The sequence below is a fragment of the Protomyctophum parallelum genome (genome assembly GCF_964188405.1).
Source record: "Protomyctophum parallelum genome assembly, chromosome: 3".
Classification (NCBI taxonomy): domain Eukaryota; kingdom Metazoa; phylum Chordata; class Actinopteri; order Myctophiformes; family Myctophidae; genus Protomyctophum; species Protomyctophum parallelum.
In genome coordinates, this window is record NC_139698.1 from 22,145,673 (window position 1) to 22,165,906 (window position 20,234).

General features: G+C 45.1%; 2 protein-coding genes across 2 annotated transcripts in view; both read right to left on the bottom strand.

Moving 5' to 3' along the window:
- ttyh1 (tweety family member 1) overlaps positions 1-4,675 on the bottom strand; it is a 54,804-nt gene extending 50,129 nt beyond the window's left edge. Inside the window, 1 exon segment of the mRNA XM_083760335.1 lies at positions 4,618-4,675. The gene's annotated coding sequence lies outside the window, so the exon portion shown is untranslated.
- Positions 4,676-8,115: 3,440 nt separating this feature from the next.
- Positions 8,116-19,428, bottom strand: leng9 (leukocyte receptor cluster (LRC) member 9; the record flags this gene model as incomplete). Its single annotated transcript, XM_083762069.1, has 7 exons — positions 8,116-8,956; positions 9,409-9,535; positions 14,655-14,838; positions 15,738-16,094; positions 17,680-17,822; positions 18,773-18,857; positions 19,401-19,428. The coding sequence occupies 7 exons, from the start codon at positions 19,426-19,428 to the stop codon at positions 8,300-8,302; spliced, it is 1,581 nt and encodes a 526-aa protein (XP_083618195.1). The 3' UTR covers positions 8,116-8,299.
- Between the last annotated feature and the right edge of the window lie 806 nt (positions 19,429-20,234).

The window sequence follows — 20,234 nt, forward strand, 5'->3', positions numbered from 1 at the left end:
TAAGTAAGGCTATTTCAATATACAGTATCTATAGGCTCTATTTAACACTGAAGGAATGTTTCCTTGCCTTTTTCATAGCAGTCATATCATCATTGACACATATGTAATGTTAAAGGTGTTACCAGGTCAAACAGAGTCGGGGTGCTACACATGTTGGCTCACTGGGAAGGCTATGCCACACTATTATGGAACAGACCACGGGACTGGCGGCAGGAATTTCAAAGAGGCCATGATGAAGGTCATTATCCTGTCAATACTGATTTTAGACACGACCACATTTTTTTTTTTTTCTATGATTATCTATAGATTCCGAATACTTGCAAACGATGAGAGTATTTTCAGGCGGATTTTCATGAAATGGAGGTACGGTTGGTTCTTCAAAGGTTGGTGAAAAAATCGTTCCCTGCCGATGAGATATAACGATTGATATATAATGCAGTCAACTTAAGACCGGAGCCCGTTTTTACAAAACTAAATGATATGCATTTGGCCATGAACCCCCATCTAAAGATATTTGGGTCCAGGGACCCCTAGTGGGGACCCCTAGTGGGGTCCCCACATGATATTGGAGGGGGGGGGGGGTCCCCAGATGACAGTAAAGTGACAATTTAAGGACTTTTAAAAATCTTTTTAATACCTTGAAAATATAAGAAAGAAAGACATTAAAAGTAATCCACAAACTACCGGTATATTATATAAAAAACTGGACAGATATTGGCACATTTTCACAATATTTATCTGTGTGACTGAGTCAAACTGTAAAAGTGTAATATAGCAAATACAAAATAATAATACATAAATAATGCCTCAACTCCTACAATTCTTCTCCTATACAAAAGTGCTTGTCAAGGTTGGGGTGAAAATGATATTATTTTCAGGCCTGAAAAGATTGAGAACCACTGGATTGCTGATCTGTTTGGCATTATGTGCAGAATAAATCAACTTTTTCTGTTTTGGTACAATGCCTCTCAAACAGGAGGATAGTAGACATGAGCTCTCGTCCATACCTTATGTACTGTAGTGTACAGTACAATAGGCAGTATATCCAACTGTAATATAACATGATAATCTATCTGCAGTATGAACTTCTTAGTGAAGAAAAGTCCTAATACAACAAGAGAATGCCAATCTATCCTCATTTGTTGTAGCCTCGGAAATCCAGACGTTTTTTATTTCCAGGGAGAAACGTTAATGTAAGACGGCTTGCGACATTGTCTTTGAAAAGTGCTATGGATATCATTAATGTTAAAAGTATAGTGGTCGTGATAACAACAAAGTCAGAAATTAACAATATCGTACATTTGATATAGCAGTGGCGTTACACTAACAGTCAACTATTAATGGGGCAACGACATAACTGTGGGCAGTGGTTCCCAAACCTTTCAGCCCGTGACCCAAAACAGAAATTAGATATTTGCCCCGGGACACAAACTAGTGAAAATAACCACGTTGTGAGCTTGTAGATCGGCTATTTTCACTACTTCTTAAATATTTACTCTAATTTATGGTATTTCCCCGATGTTTCTTTTATTTCTTCATGACATTACTGAAAAAGCATTGGATTTTTGTTATTAATCCATGAAAGGTTTTGCTTTTTCGGGAATGTTTTGAGCGGTGGAACATGCGCAGCTTTGACTGTCTGTCTGACTGTCTGTCTGCCCGCAGCACAACACTATTATTGACCCCTGCAGGGGACTGGTCAAGTGCTCACGGGGTCACTCACATGCACAGGAAGGGTCAAGTGCTCACGTCAACAACTGCTCCACTCCAAGGCACGCACGCACACACACACGCACACACACACACACACACACACACACACACACACACACACACACACACACACACACACACACACACACACACACACACACACACACACACAACATTAAAAGTATCTAGCTCTTTTCGTAATAAAAACTAATAATGCATACATAATAAAAATACTAATAATAAATATTTATTATAATAATAATAATAATAATTTTACATTGTATTTCCCCCGTTACACCCATCCAGAGGTCAACAATTCCAGTACAAGTCTAGTGCTTTATTGGGTCGTCCACTCACAGTTAACAGTTTTTTGTATCGAGTCGCGCTTGAAACGTACTGTAATTCTGCAAAATGTTAACACATACTTCAAATCAATCAATCAATAACAACGTGTCCACGACCAACAAATGGGTCCCGACCCACTGTTTGACGAAACATTGTATTGGGGGGTGAGGGGGGGGGGGGGGGGGGGTGTTGGTGGTGGTGGGGGTGCAGTGGCTCAGCAGTTGTCACAGAGGTTGGGGGGGGTGGGGGTGGGGGATACAAGTTGACGTTGATGTCTCATGCCAGCTTGTTTATCGTGGCTCTTTATGGCATTGCATAACCGACTGCAAACAAATGTGATTCTGCAAGGTCACGTGAGCGCGGGGAGGGGGGGGGGGGGGGGGGGGGAGGAGGTTAGAAAGAAACAGGAGAGATACAAGAGGAGGAGGAGGAGGAGGAGGACGAGGAGGAGGAGGAGGAGGAGGAAGAGGAGGAGGAGGAGGAAGAGGAGGATGAAGATGATGATGATGATGAGGAGAAACCACAGGAGTGTCTAAAGTAAAAGCCCAACCCAACCACATCAGCCACTGAGGAGAAATAATCCTGACTGTTTTCTATGTATGTCAGTCGTTCTCAAAACACTTTCATGTCACTTTTTTTCTCTTCTCTTTTTTTCCACGATTCTTCACAAATAGCAGACCTAGACCTAGACCAGAGCTTGTAGGTCTGCTATTTGTGAAGAATCGTGGAAAAAAAGAGCTTGTAGACCTGCTATTTTTAAATAGCTAAAGCATTACATAATGCCATAACACCAAAAGGGGTTCCCGCCCAGAATGGGTTGGGAAGCAATGAATGGACAACAACAGTTATGAGAGAGTCCATAATGTCTGAATGCACAGAACAGAACACAGAACGAGGCCATTTTGTAAAGGAGGCAGCTAATCGGAAGAACTAGAATTAAGAAGAATAAGACGCATCTCTTCCGGCGGGGCCGACTGTAAAATCCCCTTTAGCACGGGGTGCGGTGTGGGGGGGAGAGGGCTCTCTTTTATCTCCCTTCATTGACAGTGCACTGTTGCAACGGCATGTAACAATAATCGCCATGAACAGTGGAGTGCACATGCAGACATTTAGAGGGGGCAGGTGGTGCTCAAGTGAAAAAAAGGGAACCTTGTGCAGCGCGTGGAACCGGCCGATTGCCTTAATAGTGAGAGATGTATTGATTTTGGGGCATAAATAATATATTAGAAGCTTTTTTTTATCAATAATTGATCAATGTCACCGTGGTCCACATGCTGTGTACAGTGTACACTGTACAAAAAAGGGCACATTCCAGTCCAGAGGGAAAAGGGCAGGGGGTAGCACCCACTAGTGTCTATCTGTGCACGCCACTGGGCCATGAATGAATCAGAGCGTGTGAAGGATCATGTTGTAGTCCTTCACGTGATGCATGCATGTTATACACTATCGCCGCAGACCGACTCGTAAAAAATCTGCTGTGTTTGACATCGGAGGGCCCAGATAATCATTTAACAGCCACTTAACGAGGGTCTTGCTAATGACCGATGCAATTTACGAGACAGTTTTGCAGCCCCAGAGAGTAAAACGCAAACCACCCGCGGTACGTATCGCACATTAACACCCATTAACCAGAGTGATATGTGGATCATATAATAATCCATTACATGTTATACGTTCAGTGCATAAAACCACCTGCTTCCTCTGGAGCCGAATATGAAATGCATTGGCAGCAAGATATTTAAAAAAAAATATATATAAATAATATAGAGTACACTTGTCGGTTTGTACTTTGGACTCCATTCCACATCTGCATGAATCAAATTCAACTGCAACCAATCAGTCTAGAGTGAGAGCAGCCTAGTGTGGGTGAGGTGCGTGTGAGAGAGTCCCGGTCGGTCCAGATCGCTGCTCTCATACTGTGTGCAACGGGTCCAACGTGACAGGTTGGTGCTGCTGACAAAATGCTTCCACACTACTGACCTATTTGGCAATGCTTACACGGAACAAACAGTTACATTATGTGGCGGATTAATCACTTAAAACCCTCTATAAAAACCGGACCCGAGTTAACCGTCTGTACTGTGTTTCCTTAGATCTACACCAAAATTATGTGCCCAAAATAGCTGATTTGCGCGGAGTGAGAGTACGGATGTGCTATTTTTGGCCAATGGACGTGTGGATGCTGGGGTTTGAGTGGTTGTGTGTGGCAACACATAGTCCAGGGACATCTGACACAAACGCTGGACAAAATGAATTATCTCTTAAATTCGTTAAGTTTTGCCATAATGTCTTTCTCATCGTTATTACACCATAGAGTATAAGTCCAATGTAACACGTTTGCTCATCCCAACAGGTCCAGCAAAAAATACATCATGCAAATGCATAAACACACAGCATTTACATTTGGGTCCATGAATGACATGTCGACACTATAAACCCTATGACAGCTTGAATGTGCCTGATGGGTCTGTTGCACTTGACTCGATCGTTAATCTTTGTGACCGCACAGACAATTAAGACGTAATGGAACACGGTCTGGGAACCTGATCCGTCTCTTACCTTGAACCGTAGAGTTGGGAGGCGTTCTCTCTCTCTCTGTCTCTCTCTCGCAGTCTGTTCTCTGGTCTCTCCGGCCCCGGCAGCTGTGAAATATTTACCCACTCAGAGAGGTATGCTGCCGACCGTCAACATTTGATGGTCTGGAAAAAAAAAAAAAAAAAAATCATCCTGGAAAAATAGGCTCGGATACATTACCAAAACAAAATAATGTCAAAATGTTGAGGAGGAGGAGGAGGAGAAAAAAACAAAAGACCCAGGGACCAGGAGGAGAGAAAACAAAACAAGGGGCGATGATTTCTTACTGCTATATAGCTCTGAAATATTAAATAGCCCAGTAATTGTACGGTTGTCTGACCAGAGTGGAAGAGGTGCTTGTGTTGATGGATGAGAGAGGAGCACTCAGTGAGAGAGTAAGCGGGGGGGAGAGAGAGAGAGAGAATAGGGAGATAGAGAGCAGGAGCGAGAGAGGGAGGGAGAGAGTGAGAGAGAGAGAAAGAGATTGAGTGAGAGAGTGTGAGGGACAGAGCACTATAGGGAGGGGGGGGGGGGGATTATGATGGAGGAGACACCCCTAAGGGACCCTTATCTCATGTGCCGGACGAGCCCCTCGTATAGCTCAACGCCAAAGCGACTTCACAACAAGGCAATGACACGATATTGCCCAAAGATAATTACTCCGTTAACGGGGATTAAAAAGGGGAGGGATGGGGGGGGGTACTGTCCCTTCACACACTCTGGAGTGAGCGATACGGTAGAAGGGAAGCTGTCCTGACACCAACCCAGCCCCCTTTTGCCTCACATCAGCGTACAGAACACTCCCATTCAGCCAACCAATCCAACCACACTGTGATCTCGCTCTCACACACACACGCACACGCACGTGCGCACACACACGCGAGCACACGCACACCCCTAACCAGATTATCAAGACAAAAGATTAAACATCAATTAAAAAAGGGAATAATAATCACCGGCCAGTTAATTGTGCCCCGAAAAGCAGTCAAATGGCACGAGATAGGACAGAAAAGAAAAAGGAGGAAAAAAAACGAAAAAAAACTCACTAATTAATAAATCCACTCACATTATTGGACGCAAAAAGAGTGAGCTCCTGTTTGCAGAGCAAGCGGCAGAGAGGTCGGGCTGATGCGCTTGTGTGTGGAGAAGAGCCGGGGTGGTGAGGTGTAGATGCACATGATATTAGACACACACGAGAGAGAGACAGAGAGAGAGAGAGAGAAATGTAAGCAGGCACACTTAGAAGATGGACATTAAGGAGGAATGAAGGGGTGGTGGTGGTGTGGGGGGTGGAGGGGGCAGTAGAGAGAGAGAAAGCAACAGAGATATTCACCGATGACCGCACGAGAGAGAGAGAGAGCGTGAGAGAAAAAGGGAGCGGGGGGGGGGGGCGAGAGGGAACGGGTGGTGGTGGAGTGAGCGATGAATAGAGAGAAGTGGGGGGTGGGGGGTATATGGGGGCGGTGGCATGCACTGGTTTTTGGATGGTCGAAACCAACCACTTGCCAGCGAGGGTTCCGTTGAAATGGCATCACGCGCCGCCGTAGCGTAGCGGGGGCAACGGAAACGACCAACATGCAAGGGCTGACTCTGAGGGATGGATGGATGGGAGGAGGACGGACGGACGGACGGACGGACGGACGGACGAGGAAGGTGTTATTTAACTGACAGTAGTGAGACTCCCACTGCAGGGTGCAGCAGCAAGGCTCCAGGGTGTTTCCAACCTAATGACACGGCATTGGGGGAATACAAACGTCTCTGTAAATCAAAGCCAAGGGAAGAGAGCACACAGCAAAAGAGAGCACCACACAGTGTTTGTCTGCCATTGGAGAATGGGGGGGGGGGGGATGGAGGGAGGAGGGGGCGGCGTTCGTTTTTCTGTGTCACTGAAAAAGGGGGAAAAGAATGGGGGAGGGGAGGCAGAGGGAGATAATGCGAGCGGGGGGGGGGGGGGGGTGGAGGGGGGGCTGGCGGGGCTTAGAAGGGAGAGAGCGCAGAGAGAGCACTCTGCCTGACTCATAGTGTAGTGCGCTCGCATCTAGGAGGGGAGAGACGGAAAACTATATTATGTATGCAAGAGTTAACGCATTCGCCCAACCTCCATGTATCTGTGTGTGTGTGTGCACGTGTGTGTGTCTGTGTGTGTGTGCACGTGTGTCTGTGTGTGTGTGTGCGTGCATGTGTGTGTTAGACCGTGGCATAGCAACAGCACCACATTCCCGGCCGTCCTCCTCCTGTCACATCGCTGATAGAGAAATATCACCACTCGCAGGAATTTTTGAAATAACCAGTTCAATATTTAATGTCTTCGATCATCTCTCGGCCATCATTCACCGTGATAAGCATACCATTCTCGTCTGTATGCAGTCCATACAAAATGTATATAAATCGCAGCCTATGAATCATAAAATACAACTGCCGTTGTCACTCCAACGGCGTGCCATATAGATAGGCCTCTTATTAATCATTCAAATAAAAAACACAAGCGTTTATTCAATCCATGTATGTACCCATTCATGTGTCCATTAGTACCAATACAATCACATTAATGTAGTGCATTTTAGACGTATTACAGATAGCTGCAAATGCAAGGTAAAGATGTGGGCTTTGGCAAATTAAGGGCAATGCATGCTTTGCGTGGCAAGTGTTGTAGCGCGTGTCTCACGAGGGTTTGGAGCATTCATATAGTCTCTTCTGCATCATCTCTATAATATATAAGTAGCCTGAGCCAACTTCACATGGTTGACAAAATGGCCCACACAATATATATCTGGAGGATAAGGATGATTTGGATATGGCAGAGGAGGGCTTTTCTGAGCCCTCGACTCGATATGTACTGTAAGTCTGTCCATCCGTCCGTCTGTTACCAGCTAATCTCTGGCACCGTTAACCCACATTTTGCCACCAACAGGTGGATTTTTGCTAAACCCATTCTTGGAACAAAATGCCTCAAATCAATTGCCATCCAAGGCAAAAGAAGACATGGCACCCTTTTCACATTGGCCTATTATAGCGTCATCAGGAGGCCACAACCTGACCTGCCCTGGTGGAGACCTGTGCATTTTATCTAGTTTTTTTTGCAACTGAATGGAAGGAGTTTACATATACACACATACAAACTGGAAACATTCCTTAACCCTGTAACACAGTACTTGCAAAAAAGAGATTTCAACCTTACTACTACTTTTTACTACTAGAACTTATCAGAGGAAATTGTGTAAAATAAATAAATAATAATAAATAAATAATTTACATTTGGGGGATATCTTTCACAATAATAAATTAAACATGTCCTAGACATTCTAATGATCACAAAAAAATTCAGAGAATCAGAATAACAGAATTCAGAGATTTTTAATTTGTGTGAAAAAAGAACATAACATGTTTTAATTAATTAATTAATTAATTAAAATATGTTAGCAATGTATTATTGCAACGCTGGGTGTTACAGGGTTAATGATTATTTCTGGTTTCAGTATTTATTTATAATGTATTTTCTCTATTATTAAGGTTATTGTATAGCGGCCAATTTGAAAAAAAAAACAACGTTGAGAACCCCTGCAGTAGATCACACATGCATGTGCATGTGAACGTGCATGCGTATTATGTGTATGTGTATGGATGGAGACTGCCCTGCCTGCCGGGCCTGCTCTATCTGTCCTTTGATCTACCTGAGGCTGACGCTGCACAGTGTGTGATAGAAGCCGTCCGCCGCCGCCGCCTGGCCCATGGCACACAGGTGCAGCGTGTTGACGGGCAGACGGCCCAGGTTCACCCCCTTCCCCACCTTCAGGTCCCCGACGCCCTCAAAGAGGCGCCCGACCTGGCCCGGCTCCTCCACCTTGGCCAGCGTCAGGTGGTAGCGGGGGTTGAAGGAGTCCCGGTGTAGCCAGCCCTCCTTCGCGAAGGCCTCCTGAAGGCCCGAGTTGAGCTGCTGCAGCTGGCTCTGGGGCTGCGGGCTCAGGTAGAGCACCTTCCCGTTGAAGTGCTTGGGCCTCGCGGGGAGTGCGACGGCCACGGGCGGGTTGCGGTCTACGTGGGCGAAGCGGCGTAGGAGGTCGGCGGCCGCGGCCACCTCGGCCGGGCCGGGCAGCACCAGGAGGCACAGCGTGATGTGGAGCCTGGCGGCGGGCAGCCACAGCGGCGCCGAGGACGGGAGCAGTGCCGTGAGCTCCTCCCGGAGCTTCTGGAAGGCCGACAGGATGGACGGCGTGTCGGCCCGGAAGCCGATGAAGTGCGTGGGCCTGCGCCTGGCGGGCTGGCCGCCCTGGCGCCGAGCCGACTGCCCCCTCTGCTGGTCGCCGTGGCATTTGCCGTTAGGACTCTGCGTATTGTAACAAGCAAGACATTCCACTATAATAACACATTCAGACTAGTCTCTCAAGACAGACTGTTGCCTCGAGGAACAACAGGGGCCGCTGTTTTCCCGAATATGAATGGGATTCTCAGATTGCATTCATACTGGAAGCTTTTTCAAATTTTACTCATTTTCACATTTTATTCTCCCTTTTCTGTGCCTTTGTTTGTTTTATCACGGTGATAATAAATGTCATTGCTTCAGCTTTTTGTCCAAATTAAAAAAAAAGTAAAAATTCATTTTTTCTGATGAGGAGATCAATGATATAGTCGGCAAAAATTTTGTATTTCTCCGTAAAATGTTGACGTCATAAAACGATGACGTCTGGCATAGGGTATTTTTTGCCACGCTATATTAAGAATCTCCTCACATCAGAACAGTGGGATTCAGATCACAGATGTTTCCCTTCACACGCTCACCTGCTCTTCTTCAGTCTTGCCCTCGCAGCTTTCATTACATTCTTCCAGACTCTCTTCCACACCATTGCTCTCTCCCATCTCTCGCCCTCTTGGGGAGAGAGACAGTCGGTCTGTTAGAGTCTCAAGTCTGAAATTAAAGCAGGAGTATATATTAGAGGGGCAGGTGGCCGTTTCACACTGAGAAACATCAGCCACCAACACTGACTGACAGAAGGCACAGGTATGAGCAATGTCCGAGTGGTTCAAAAAAGCCTAATATCTCCCCTGGCCAAGAGGTCGGATTCCCTCTGAGGCAAGTGGTTAATATTTGACTCATAATATTTGACTCATTCCTTAATATTTGTATGGTTACTAAATCATATCTCCATGTCATCAACGAAGATAATCAACTACACTGTAGTTGATTACTGCACTGCAGTGTTTCCCAACCATTTTTGTCCCAGGGAACACTTTTCATAGTCTAAAAATCTCGGGGAACACCTAGGGAGGGGGGGGGGGGGGTTGTGTATATATATATATATATATATATATATATATATATATATATATATAGCCTATATATATAGTAAAACGTAAAAGTTAATATACGTAAAAGTAAATATACTTTTAAAAACACACATGACAGCACTCATCAAATAACGAGAAAGAAAAGGACAGAGACAATGCCTCAGTTTCAAAAAATTGCTCATATGCAATGTGAAATGCCACCTAATCCTTTTCCTTGTCTTTATTATGGGCCAACTTGTGAAAGCTGCATGCTTTTATTGTGAAGGGTCTCAGTTCTCACAGCCTGCTTATTTCCACGTGCTGAAAATAGATGATCGACAAGCTCACAACGCGTTGCGTCCGCAACGCGTTGTGAGCTTGTAGATCAGCCATTTTCAGCATGCAAGCATAACACGTGTACGACGAAGAATAAATCAGGCATCACTGCGCTTCTGTGGAGGGGAGATATATTTTGTTGGCCGAACGAGGCGATCATGTTTGGACATCTATGGACAGCTATTTTGGATAGCTATTTTTCGTGGCACATTATGTTTAATGACAACAACGTCACGTTTACTTTACCTCCTCAGTGTTTGGGTCGGGGGACATGTAGGACTGTATGTGTCTGCTGTCTACGTGCATATGCGATCTGCGCACTCCAGTCTTTCTGGAGGGAGCGAAATGTAGCCTCTTCTGGATGCATCTAAGCATTAACATTTCAATGGCCGAGGGTCGTTAGAGTCTATTGTTCCGTGTAGTTGTTATCGCACGGCTAATGGTTAGACGTGTGACAACAACGACGCAACAATAAGAAGCCTGCAGCCCAGTAGCTATAATATTGCTTTCGGGGGAGAGTTAGTGTGCCGCCTGATTTGACAGAAAGTAACACTATAACTTAATTTCGGTCAAATTACGCGGAGCACTTGGACACATCAAACGGAGCACCAAAGCTCCGCGACACACAGGTTGGGAAACACTGAACTACAGTACTATCAACCATTTGGTCATGTCAATGTTCTAAGGACATGTTACTTTTTTTTTTTTATGCGATAATTGCAGATCTACAAACAGAACGTGCCACGATGCAGCATGTTGTAGATTGGCTATCATTTTTACCGTCATAAAACAATTAATTTAGTTTCACTAATGAATGCTAGTGATCTGCTAACGATTCAGGGGCTGGAGCCAAGCTATCATAAAACAACTATAAAGGCTTAGGCCCTCATTTATCAACCGTGCGTACGCCAAAATATGGGCGCACGCCGAAATTACCGACATTTTCGGCATTTAACATTTCCGGCAAAGCTTGAAATTGAACTTGAGTAGGACAAATAGTCACGTCTGGTCGCGAGCTGGCGTACGCTGTTTTTCTGTTTTACACAAGCGGAGCAGCCTTGTCTGAACTGCTGAGAGGCTGTCACAGGCATCAAAACATATATGTATTCACTCCTAAAATGTTTATATAAAAGGTATGTATAATGTATATGGGCTACATGTAAAAAATAAATAAATAAAAATGTTAAGGAATAGGCCTACATGTGTCATATGAAATTAGTAGGAGATAAAATCGCGCAATTAAAAACAATGTTGCAAGAGATGATTAAGCCATTTAAACAGTGTTTTGCATGAGCGCATACATGCGAGGATTTGGGCTGTCTGTGCTGAAATATTTCCATGACGGGACGTTGGAGAGTATAGTGCAGCAGTGATGCAGCTCAGCTGCGGAGAGTCCCAACGTGGTATAGCCTACTGTAGCCTAATCTACAGCATGAAGGCCGATGTCTTTCTTACGGTATGTGATATATAATAAACCTGACGCGTCGCTCAATGCCAAATGTACCGTGCCAGGCTCCCAGCGCAAGTGGGAACTGCATCGGAGATATAGGTATATTACCCAGCCAAGCAACCACCAGCCACATGAGGCTATATACGGTTTTTGCTGCACATTCATATGACAGTTGACAGCCCGGCCGGCGGCCACTGCAGTGACTAACGTCTGCGAGGCAATCTAAATAGACTGTCGAACGTCGGAACGTGCATGGTCAGTTGGTCACGGACGGACCACTGTGATAGAGAGAGACAGACAGACAGACAGACAGACACACTGGACAGGAGGAGCACCTGCAAAACAGCAGCGTGTGTGTGCCTATTTGTTATTTAATTATGGTTCACAGGTTCAGGTTTTCGTTCACTAATATATCTTGTTGTATATTAAATTAAAAATACTTTAATGATTTAATATACAACTAACAACACACAGTGAAAAATTGCGATATGTGTGCGGGGGTGAGGCGGGCAGCAAGGGAAACGAAGCGAGAGGAGAAACAGACAGCTTTATTTAATGTGTCATGTAGGTGCGTGCGTGCGTGGACATGACAGCAAGGCAAGCGAGGTGAGAGGGAACAGACAGGGTAGGCCTACAACTTTATTTAATTCATGCAGGTGTTCGTTGTTTATTTATTTAACAACACACCAGTTAGTTGGGCTTGCAAGTTGCGTGTGCGTGCAGCTTGTGTGCGTCTGTGTGTGTGTGTGTGTGTGTGTGTGTGTGTGTGTGTGTGTGTGTGTGTGTGTGTGTGTGTGTGTGTGTGTGTGAGAGAGGGGGGTGAGGCGGGCAGAAAGGCACGGTAACCATGGTTTCCAGATCGTATAGCAGTGGTTCAGGTCGCAAAAACGAGGGCGAGGCTTGATTTCTTAGGGCGTGCCAGATCAAATTCAGCCGTGACATTTATTAACGTGAGAACGAAATTAAGGAAGGATCAGCTGTTTGCGATCACTTTATAAATGCCGTGGCGACGTGGGTGTACTACGAAACCTGCACTCGAATCTGTGGCAGATTTTACACTCGATTGATAAATGAGGGCCTTAGTGTTTAATGGTGGAGAAGCCGAGACGATCACCTTTGGATTATACGTTAGCTGCCCAGTATTGAATCCGGCGAGAGTGCCTGCCTTATGTGGATGTCTGGTGGCTGGCGCTATCTTTCTGTAAATATTGCTACGGCCTTTTTGCTTCCCGCCCCCCTAACACCCCAGCCCCTTGTTTTTTCTGTGTTAGTAACTTTAGGGACAATTTATTTGACCTAATAATGTTTTTTTTTCTTTTCTTTTGTCCCACGATTTTGTAACCCATTTTTCACCCCTGTGTCAATCATCCTGTGATGTGATCCTGGGCTCTACACACCCTCCGCCAACCTAGGGAGAGCAACGGACTTAACTCATGCTTCCTTCATGCTTGAGTGTCCAAGTTGCTCCTTTACACCTGACAGGGGGGAGTTTCCCTGGTTGGACGTAGCGCGTGGAAGGAGCACGTTATTCCAACCAGTTCCTTTCCCCTCCATCAGGCATCCCGGCTGGCCAGGGGGAGGCTGACCTAATAATGTTTTAAGTTGATATCCCCCCCCCCCCCCCCACGTCAGGCGACTCAGCGCTGTAAAAATCAGAGTTGTTTAGCTTTGTTTTGCACTGTACACTGGACAGAGATGGGAGGAGGAGGGGGAAACCCATGCAACACCTGAGCCCTGAGCCAAATCTGACACCAAGCCGTTTGTGATTATGTGGTTGAGCAGCTGTAAAACTACCTCGTCAAATAAAGCCAATTCCTGCCCTATACTCTGGAGGCGAGGAGAGAGCAGAGGAGGCCACTCAAAGAGAATTCAATCGGCTACTGAGAGAAAGAACCAGTCCAGTGAGTGATCCAGACGTGTGACGCTACAATCTAAAAAGGTAGCTCTCCGCCGTACCACGACGTCGGTAAGCGCCTGTTGCCCGAAAACCCGCTGCTGAATGCCTGTCGGGTCGGGTCAAAGGTTGTGGGGAAGCGTCGAAAGCCCACCGAGCAAGCTTGGTCGTATGCGGTCGGCTTTCGACCGCATACGACTGCTAGGGACCCTTTCTAAATGCGGTGCATTTATTTTGTCTGAATACAATAATTCAATAATATGTATCCATGATATACATATTACTGCAGCCTCATGTGTGCTCAGACACAAAGCGTGGGACTGTGCGTGTGCGGCTTGTCTCATTTCAAACACCAGCTGTCATATTCTCTCTAATATAAATATAATCTGCAGTAATCAGTCTGGTGGAGAGGTACAGTACCTTAAGAAATGGGAGGACACTCAAAACAGCCTGTGAGTTGCACAAGAAGGCAACAGATGTCCTTCCTCCCAAGAGCATACAAGCTTTACCAGATGTAATAGAAATGTTTGAGTGTTTTGACGTTTGATGATTTATGATTTATGTTTTCTAAATATTATCTCGACTTTAATCTGTAAGAAATATCCTAATTCATGCCGCTATGCAATGTTTTCTAAAACTAAATTTAAACCCGAATGGAAAACTGGACATCAGTTCAAGTCGGGATTTAACCCATTTTGGGCAGGAACCCCTTCTGGTGTTTTAAGCATTATGTTACACTTTAGCTGTTGAAAAATAGCAGATCTACAAGCTCATAGCGCGGTACAGAGCTTACGAGCTTGTAGGTCTGCTATTTGTGAATAATCGTGAAAATGTGGCGCAAATCTTTGAATATATATTCTTTCAGAGCGAACGTTTTGAACTCATAGCTTTACTTCTGGGGAGTCCCTGGAACAACATACTTTCAGATGGGGGTGGGCGGCCAAATACAGATACTTCTGGGGCTCTTTGACATGAAATAGTTTGAGAACCACTGACATAGAAACATAGGGTTTTTCAGAAAACTGTCATGTTTTAGAAGACATTTGTAGAATCGTCCTAAACGGGTTAAAAAACACAGACCTTTTGGCAGTCTCTTCCTCCTCCGCAGGTAATGGCTGTCTTTCTGCTTCCTGGTGACCTCGAGGAGGGCTTCCCGTGTCGCGAGGAGCTGCTCGTGTGGAGTCAGCGGGGTGAACGCTTGGGTCCCCTGGCTGTGTGGTCCCATCGCAGGCAGACTGCTCTCCGTCTCTCTGCTCAGCTGGGGCTGTCACCATTACAAATTTAAGTTGACCATTAATTGTGACACAGATAATTGCGATTTAATTGTGTTTTTTTGCATTGAACATTGGAGCGTTACAATTTCTATTTGTGTTTGCCTTTTGGGCTTCGTAATTACAAATTGCACAGGGCAGACATGGCAACTGAAACAGGCTGTACAAAGAAATCGCTGACACACACAAATAAATAAAAAATTGTGGAAACAGTTGCTTGTAGATCGTGACATGTTGTAAGCTAGTAGATCTGCTATTTCTGAAGAAAAATAAAAGTGCCACTTTGTGCGCATTAAGTAACTTGTTCATTGTTCTCTGGTACCCATGAGAACCATTGTCATTTTCATGATTAAAAAATATGTATAGGGCCAATAGAGGTTTGGTTTGGGCTCAGATTGATATATTTTGAGGTTAGGTTGCGGTTTTTGCCTTTTCTGAGGAAATCGAAACCATTATTTCACGATAAAAAAAAAAACTGCTATTCTACAACGGTCGTTTCGAGGAAGCAATCCGATTGGTTGAAACGGCCTTCTAGCCGTGGGTTAAACCAGAACCATTCACCACCTAATCAAAACAAAGAATTCAGCTGCTCTGTTTTCCCAGAGCGCTAGCAAACTCGGTGGCTAGGCTAGCTAGTTTCTTGGGACATTTGTGGTCGTAGTGACTACATCTGTCATTAAAAAATGTCTTACTTTTAAGGGTAACTGTTGTAGAATTGCAATATTACACTTGAGGGTGTGGTTTAACGTGATTATTGCCACTTCAGTGATGCTTGCGGACTCGACTTCGTCTCGTTCCTGACCGCATCACTGTCGTGGCAATAATCACGTTAACCCACACCCTCTCGTGTAATATTGCTTAATTCAGTGCAGTGTATTTGATCCCGTCTTACCCTCCACTTCCTCCTCCTCCTCCTCCTCCCCTCCAAAGGGGGGCGCCAGAGGCTGGCCGGTGGAGCCGAAGACCCTGTCGGTGCGGCTGTTGCGGTCCCAGACGCGGCGGCCCCGGTATATGAAGTACTGGATCCGGTGCTGCGGCAGGGCCAGCTCCGCCGCGTTGGCGTCCCAGTCGCACGGCCGGGCGTCCCAGTTGAACTCGGAGAAGGGACGCTCCAGCACGCCCAGGAAGCGGTCCACGTAGCCCACCACGAACTCGGAGGCCTGCGCCGCCGACGCCGGGTCCCACAGGATCCGGTGGATGACCTCGCCGGCCGTGCGCATGCGAGGCTTCTTGTTTGACCCCACCGAGCCTGGTGGAGAGAAAGAGAGGTGCAGAGAGAGAGAGAGATGGAATCAGAACTTCAGTACCGGTAGATTCAGTACATGTTGTAGGCGGGGTGCATACTTAGTTTAGACTAGTCATTGGTGAGACATGGGTTAAAGTTAGGTTTAGGTGTGCTGCCCCCGTGGGAGGTTAGGTTTAGGGTGAGGGTTTGAGATGGGTTGGGGTGCAGTACTTAGTTTATACTAGTCATTGGTTAGACATGGGTTAAGGTTAGGTTTAGGTGTGCTGCCCCCGTGGGAGGTTAGGTTTAGGGTGAGGGTTTGAGATAGGTTGTAGTTGTAGGACTAATGACTGGTCTGACCAAATGACTAGTCTAAACCAAAAACTGTCTAAACTAAGTACTGCACCCCTACAACAGGGCATCTGCCTACAACATTTATACGGTCTGAAACAGACCGTATAAATGACCATATTGAATTGTAAACATGACTAACCCCATCGATAATTGTTACAATGTTGTTCTTGTTGCGTTTGTTATAGATGTGTTAACGGTGTGTGGTTTTAATTTGAGTATTTTCTCGTGTTTGCTTTGTTTTTATGTCTGTCTGTCGGTTGGCTGGCTGGGTGTTAATTGTTTTAATGGACCACAATGGAAACAGGCATGTGGGTTTCATGTGGGTTTCCCCAGTGCACTCATCAGACAACAAAGGAGCCGTAATGCTAGAAGGGAAAGTGCATTACCGTTTTCCTCACTCTCTTAATGCTAGAAGGGAAAGTGCATTACCGTTTTCCTCACTCTCTTTTGACTAGAAGGGAAAGTGCATTACCGTTTTCCTCACTCTCTTTTGACTAGAAGGGAAAGTGCATTACCGTTTTCCTCACTCTCTTTTGACTAGAAGGGAAAGTGCATTACCATTTTCCTCACTCTCTTTTGGCTAGAAGGGAAAGTGCATTACCGTTTTCCTTACCGTAATGCTAGAAGGGAAAGTGCATTACCGTTTTCCTCACTCTCTTAATGCTAGAAGGGAAACTGGCCTCTGTAAAATCTGAATCCCCCCCCCCCGCCCCATTTCCCCTCACTGTATATGTATCTTTTCCCTTTTTGCTTCCTATATGATGAATTCCTGTTCTGTTCTTTAGCTACATAGAAGTGTCTATTTGTATGTCTCTAAATGTTTTGATGAATTGAACAATGTGGACCCTGTTGTAAACAAGTGTAATGCTTAATTTGGTCGTCCACTCACAGTTAACAGTCTTTGTATTGAGTTTGTGCTTAAAATGTACTGTAAAATGGTAAATGGTAAATGGTGCATTTATATAGCGCCTTTATCCAAGGCGCTTTACATAGATTGTGCATTACATTCACCCATTCATACACCGATTGCGGCGGAAGCCATGCAAGGTACCAACCAGCACATCGGGAGCAATTTGGGGTTCAGAGTCTTGCCCAAGGACACTTCGACATGTAGACAGGAGGAGCCGGGATTCGAACCGCCAACCCATGGATCATTGGACGACCTGCTCTACCTCCTGAGCCACAGTCGCCCCACTGTAAATTCTACAAACTGTTAATAAATATTTCAATCAATCAATCAATCAAAGTGCATTACCGTTTTCCTCACTCTCTTTTGGCTTCGCTGCAGCACTGTGATCTTTGGTTTTCCTCTTCTTCTGCTTCCCCTCGTTGTCTCCATTCTTCGTGCCTTCTTCTTGGCTGAGCAGAACAACTCCGGCATCATCTGACGTAGGGTTGCTGAGCAATGAAGAGATAGCAGACATGAGGTGAAAGATTGAAGAGAGACAGTATCAACGTTTGACAAGAGGAATGTAGACATTGAGCGAAACTGTACCGCGAACGAGTGAAATCAAAGAGGTCTGATCGATCCCAGATCAGATCCCATTATCAACTGAATGTTACTGGCTTATTCAACATGCTTAAAAACAACTATTCATAAAATACTACTCAATTACGGCTGGTTGTCCCGAGTTTAGGACCCGCCGCAGTGGTGTCCGGTGAGGACGTAACTGGGATGGATGTCTGAATCTCTGACACAACGATATCTGGGTTGTAATGCCAAATATAGCTGAGAATTCAATATCTTGGTTGTAAGGCCAAATATAGCTGAGAATTCAATATGGAGATTTTAATATTGGCCAGCAAGATATCACAATTATGTTCGTATATCTCCATATCTGGAGACAGTGAAAGCCTGGACAGTGAAAGCCTTTTAATGTAAATTTGTTATATTTTACATAACATTGTCAATAATGCATTTCATTAATTATCTGAGCGATTTTGTCAGAGCTTGATCAGCACTAGATTGCTAAAGTGCCGTTCTACTAGATGAGTGCTGACCGAGAGCAGTAGGTAACGCCACAGTGGAATGAACATTACAGACATTAGCTGATTTTACATTTATTAGCAGTTAGAGCTATAGTTACAGCCAATGTAAACATCCCACGTTTTACTCCATTATATTTTCCATAAAATGTGAGTTATGCACCCGACACTGACGTCTTTAGTTCTTAGTACACTTGCCAACATTGACAAACTTAAACCCTATATACACTTAGGTGTTTCTTGCAGGCAATAACACATTTTTCAAAAGCTAACGCTTCACCTAAATGTGGCTTTTGTGTGCTGGGGGGGGGACGGGGGGACGATATGAATTCTTCAGTGAGTAAGGAAAGGGATTTACGAACCTGTGAGACAGGCGACATCTGTGGCCAAAACGGCACTTCCCCTTAAGGAAGAACTGGCACACGCCGACTCCGCCTTCTACTGGTTCTGCCGTTTCGGCGAGTGACAAAAGGGAAAGGGAGGGAGTTTTAGTTTACATCACAACATTATAAAAACACAAGGTAGACAAAGATTGTAGCAAATGATTCATATGTACCAGGTGTGGGGGGAGGCAGAAGCAGCAGTATTATTATTATATCGAGGGATGGAGAAGACTTGTCAGACTGGGACTCTGACTGGCATCTGGTTTATTAGCCAGGCTAACCCTGACGCTCGCCCCCCCAAACCGCTACAGTGGTGGCAGAGATGGGGTCAACAGAACCGTGGGGATTTCCATGCTGAGCAGTAGAGCTTCTTTTTTTTTAAGTCTGTTTGTATTTTCACTTACTGCAGCTTTATTTTATGGTATTTCAGTGTTTTCCAGAGATGGAAGTTACTCACTCGACTTGAGTGCTACAATTTATAATGCGACATAAATTTCATTCAACACCCTATACCACAGAGTTCAGAGGGGTGTGTTTCATCATCTAAGCAAGCAGCTTATCAACATGGAAGTGTATGGCAGGACAAGGTAGTCCACTACCACTGTACCACACTGAAAGTGAGAGCCTAGAAGCATGAGTTCAAGTCCGTTGCTCTCCCCAGGTTGGCGGAGGGATCACATTAGATAATTGACACAGGGGTGAAAAATGGGTTACAAAATCGTGGGATAATTTTTTTTTTTTTTAAGAAAGAAAGTGAGAGCCTGGTCCCTTCAGTGTGGTCCAATTAATCAACGTCCTTGAGTTTACATTCTCTCTCCTGTGTGTAAATAATATATTATTCTAATATTAGCCAAGCTGTTGCTTTTTAAACAAGTGTATTGTAAACACATACACATCCCACCATCATAGGCTCGTCAACAGTTTGCATAGCTTGCTGGGAAATTCCCCAAGAAAACCAAGCCTAAACTTTTTTTTTATTACCAACTATAAAAGCGTCCAATGGCTGCCAGAGTCCACCGTTTCCCCTAACGCCGCCTGCCCCTCTGACCCCAAATGTTAATCTTCTGCAAGGTGAGGTAATCTGCAAGGTAAAATTATGTCCCTTCCCGACTCCCAAAGTACTTGAGCTCACCCCCCACTTCATGCAGCCCATTAACCCTCATCCATCCAGAGCCATAAAAATGTCCATACTGTGTAGACTTAGAGAATTACTTATTTGGCCATTATTTGCATTGTGGTTTGCGTGTGTGCCGGACTGCCGGTGAAACACTCGACTGATGGTGTACTTTCTTTTCCTGTAGTGTACAGGTTTAAAACCGCAGAAGGGGCAAAACATTACAGGCTAATTAATCAATGCAGCTGATGGGCGGCTAATAAAATTAATAATGGGTGTGTTAGATTTAGGAATGCGCATGGGGGTTTCAGTGAGAATGGGCAAGCA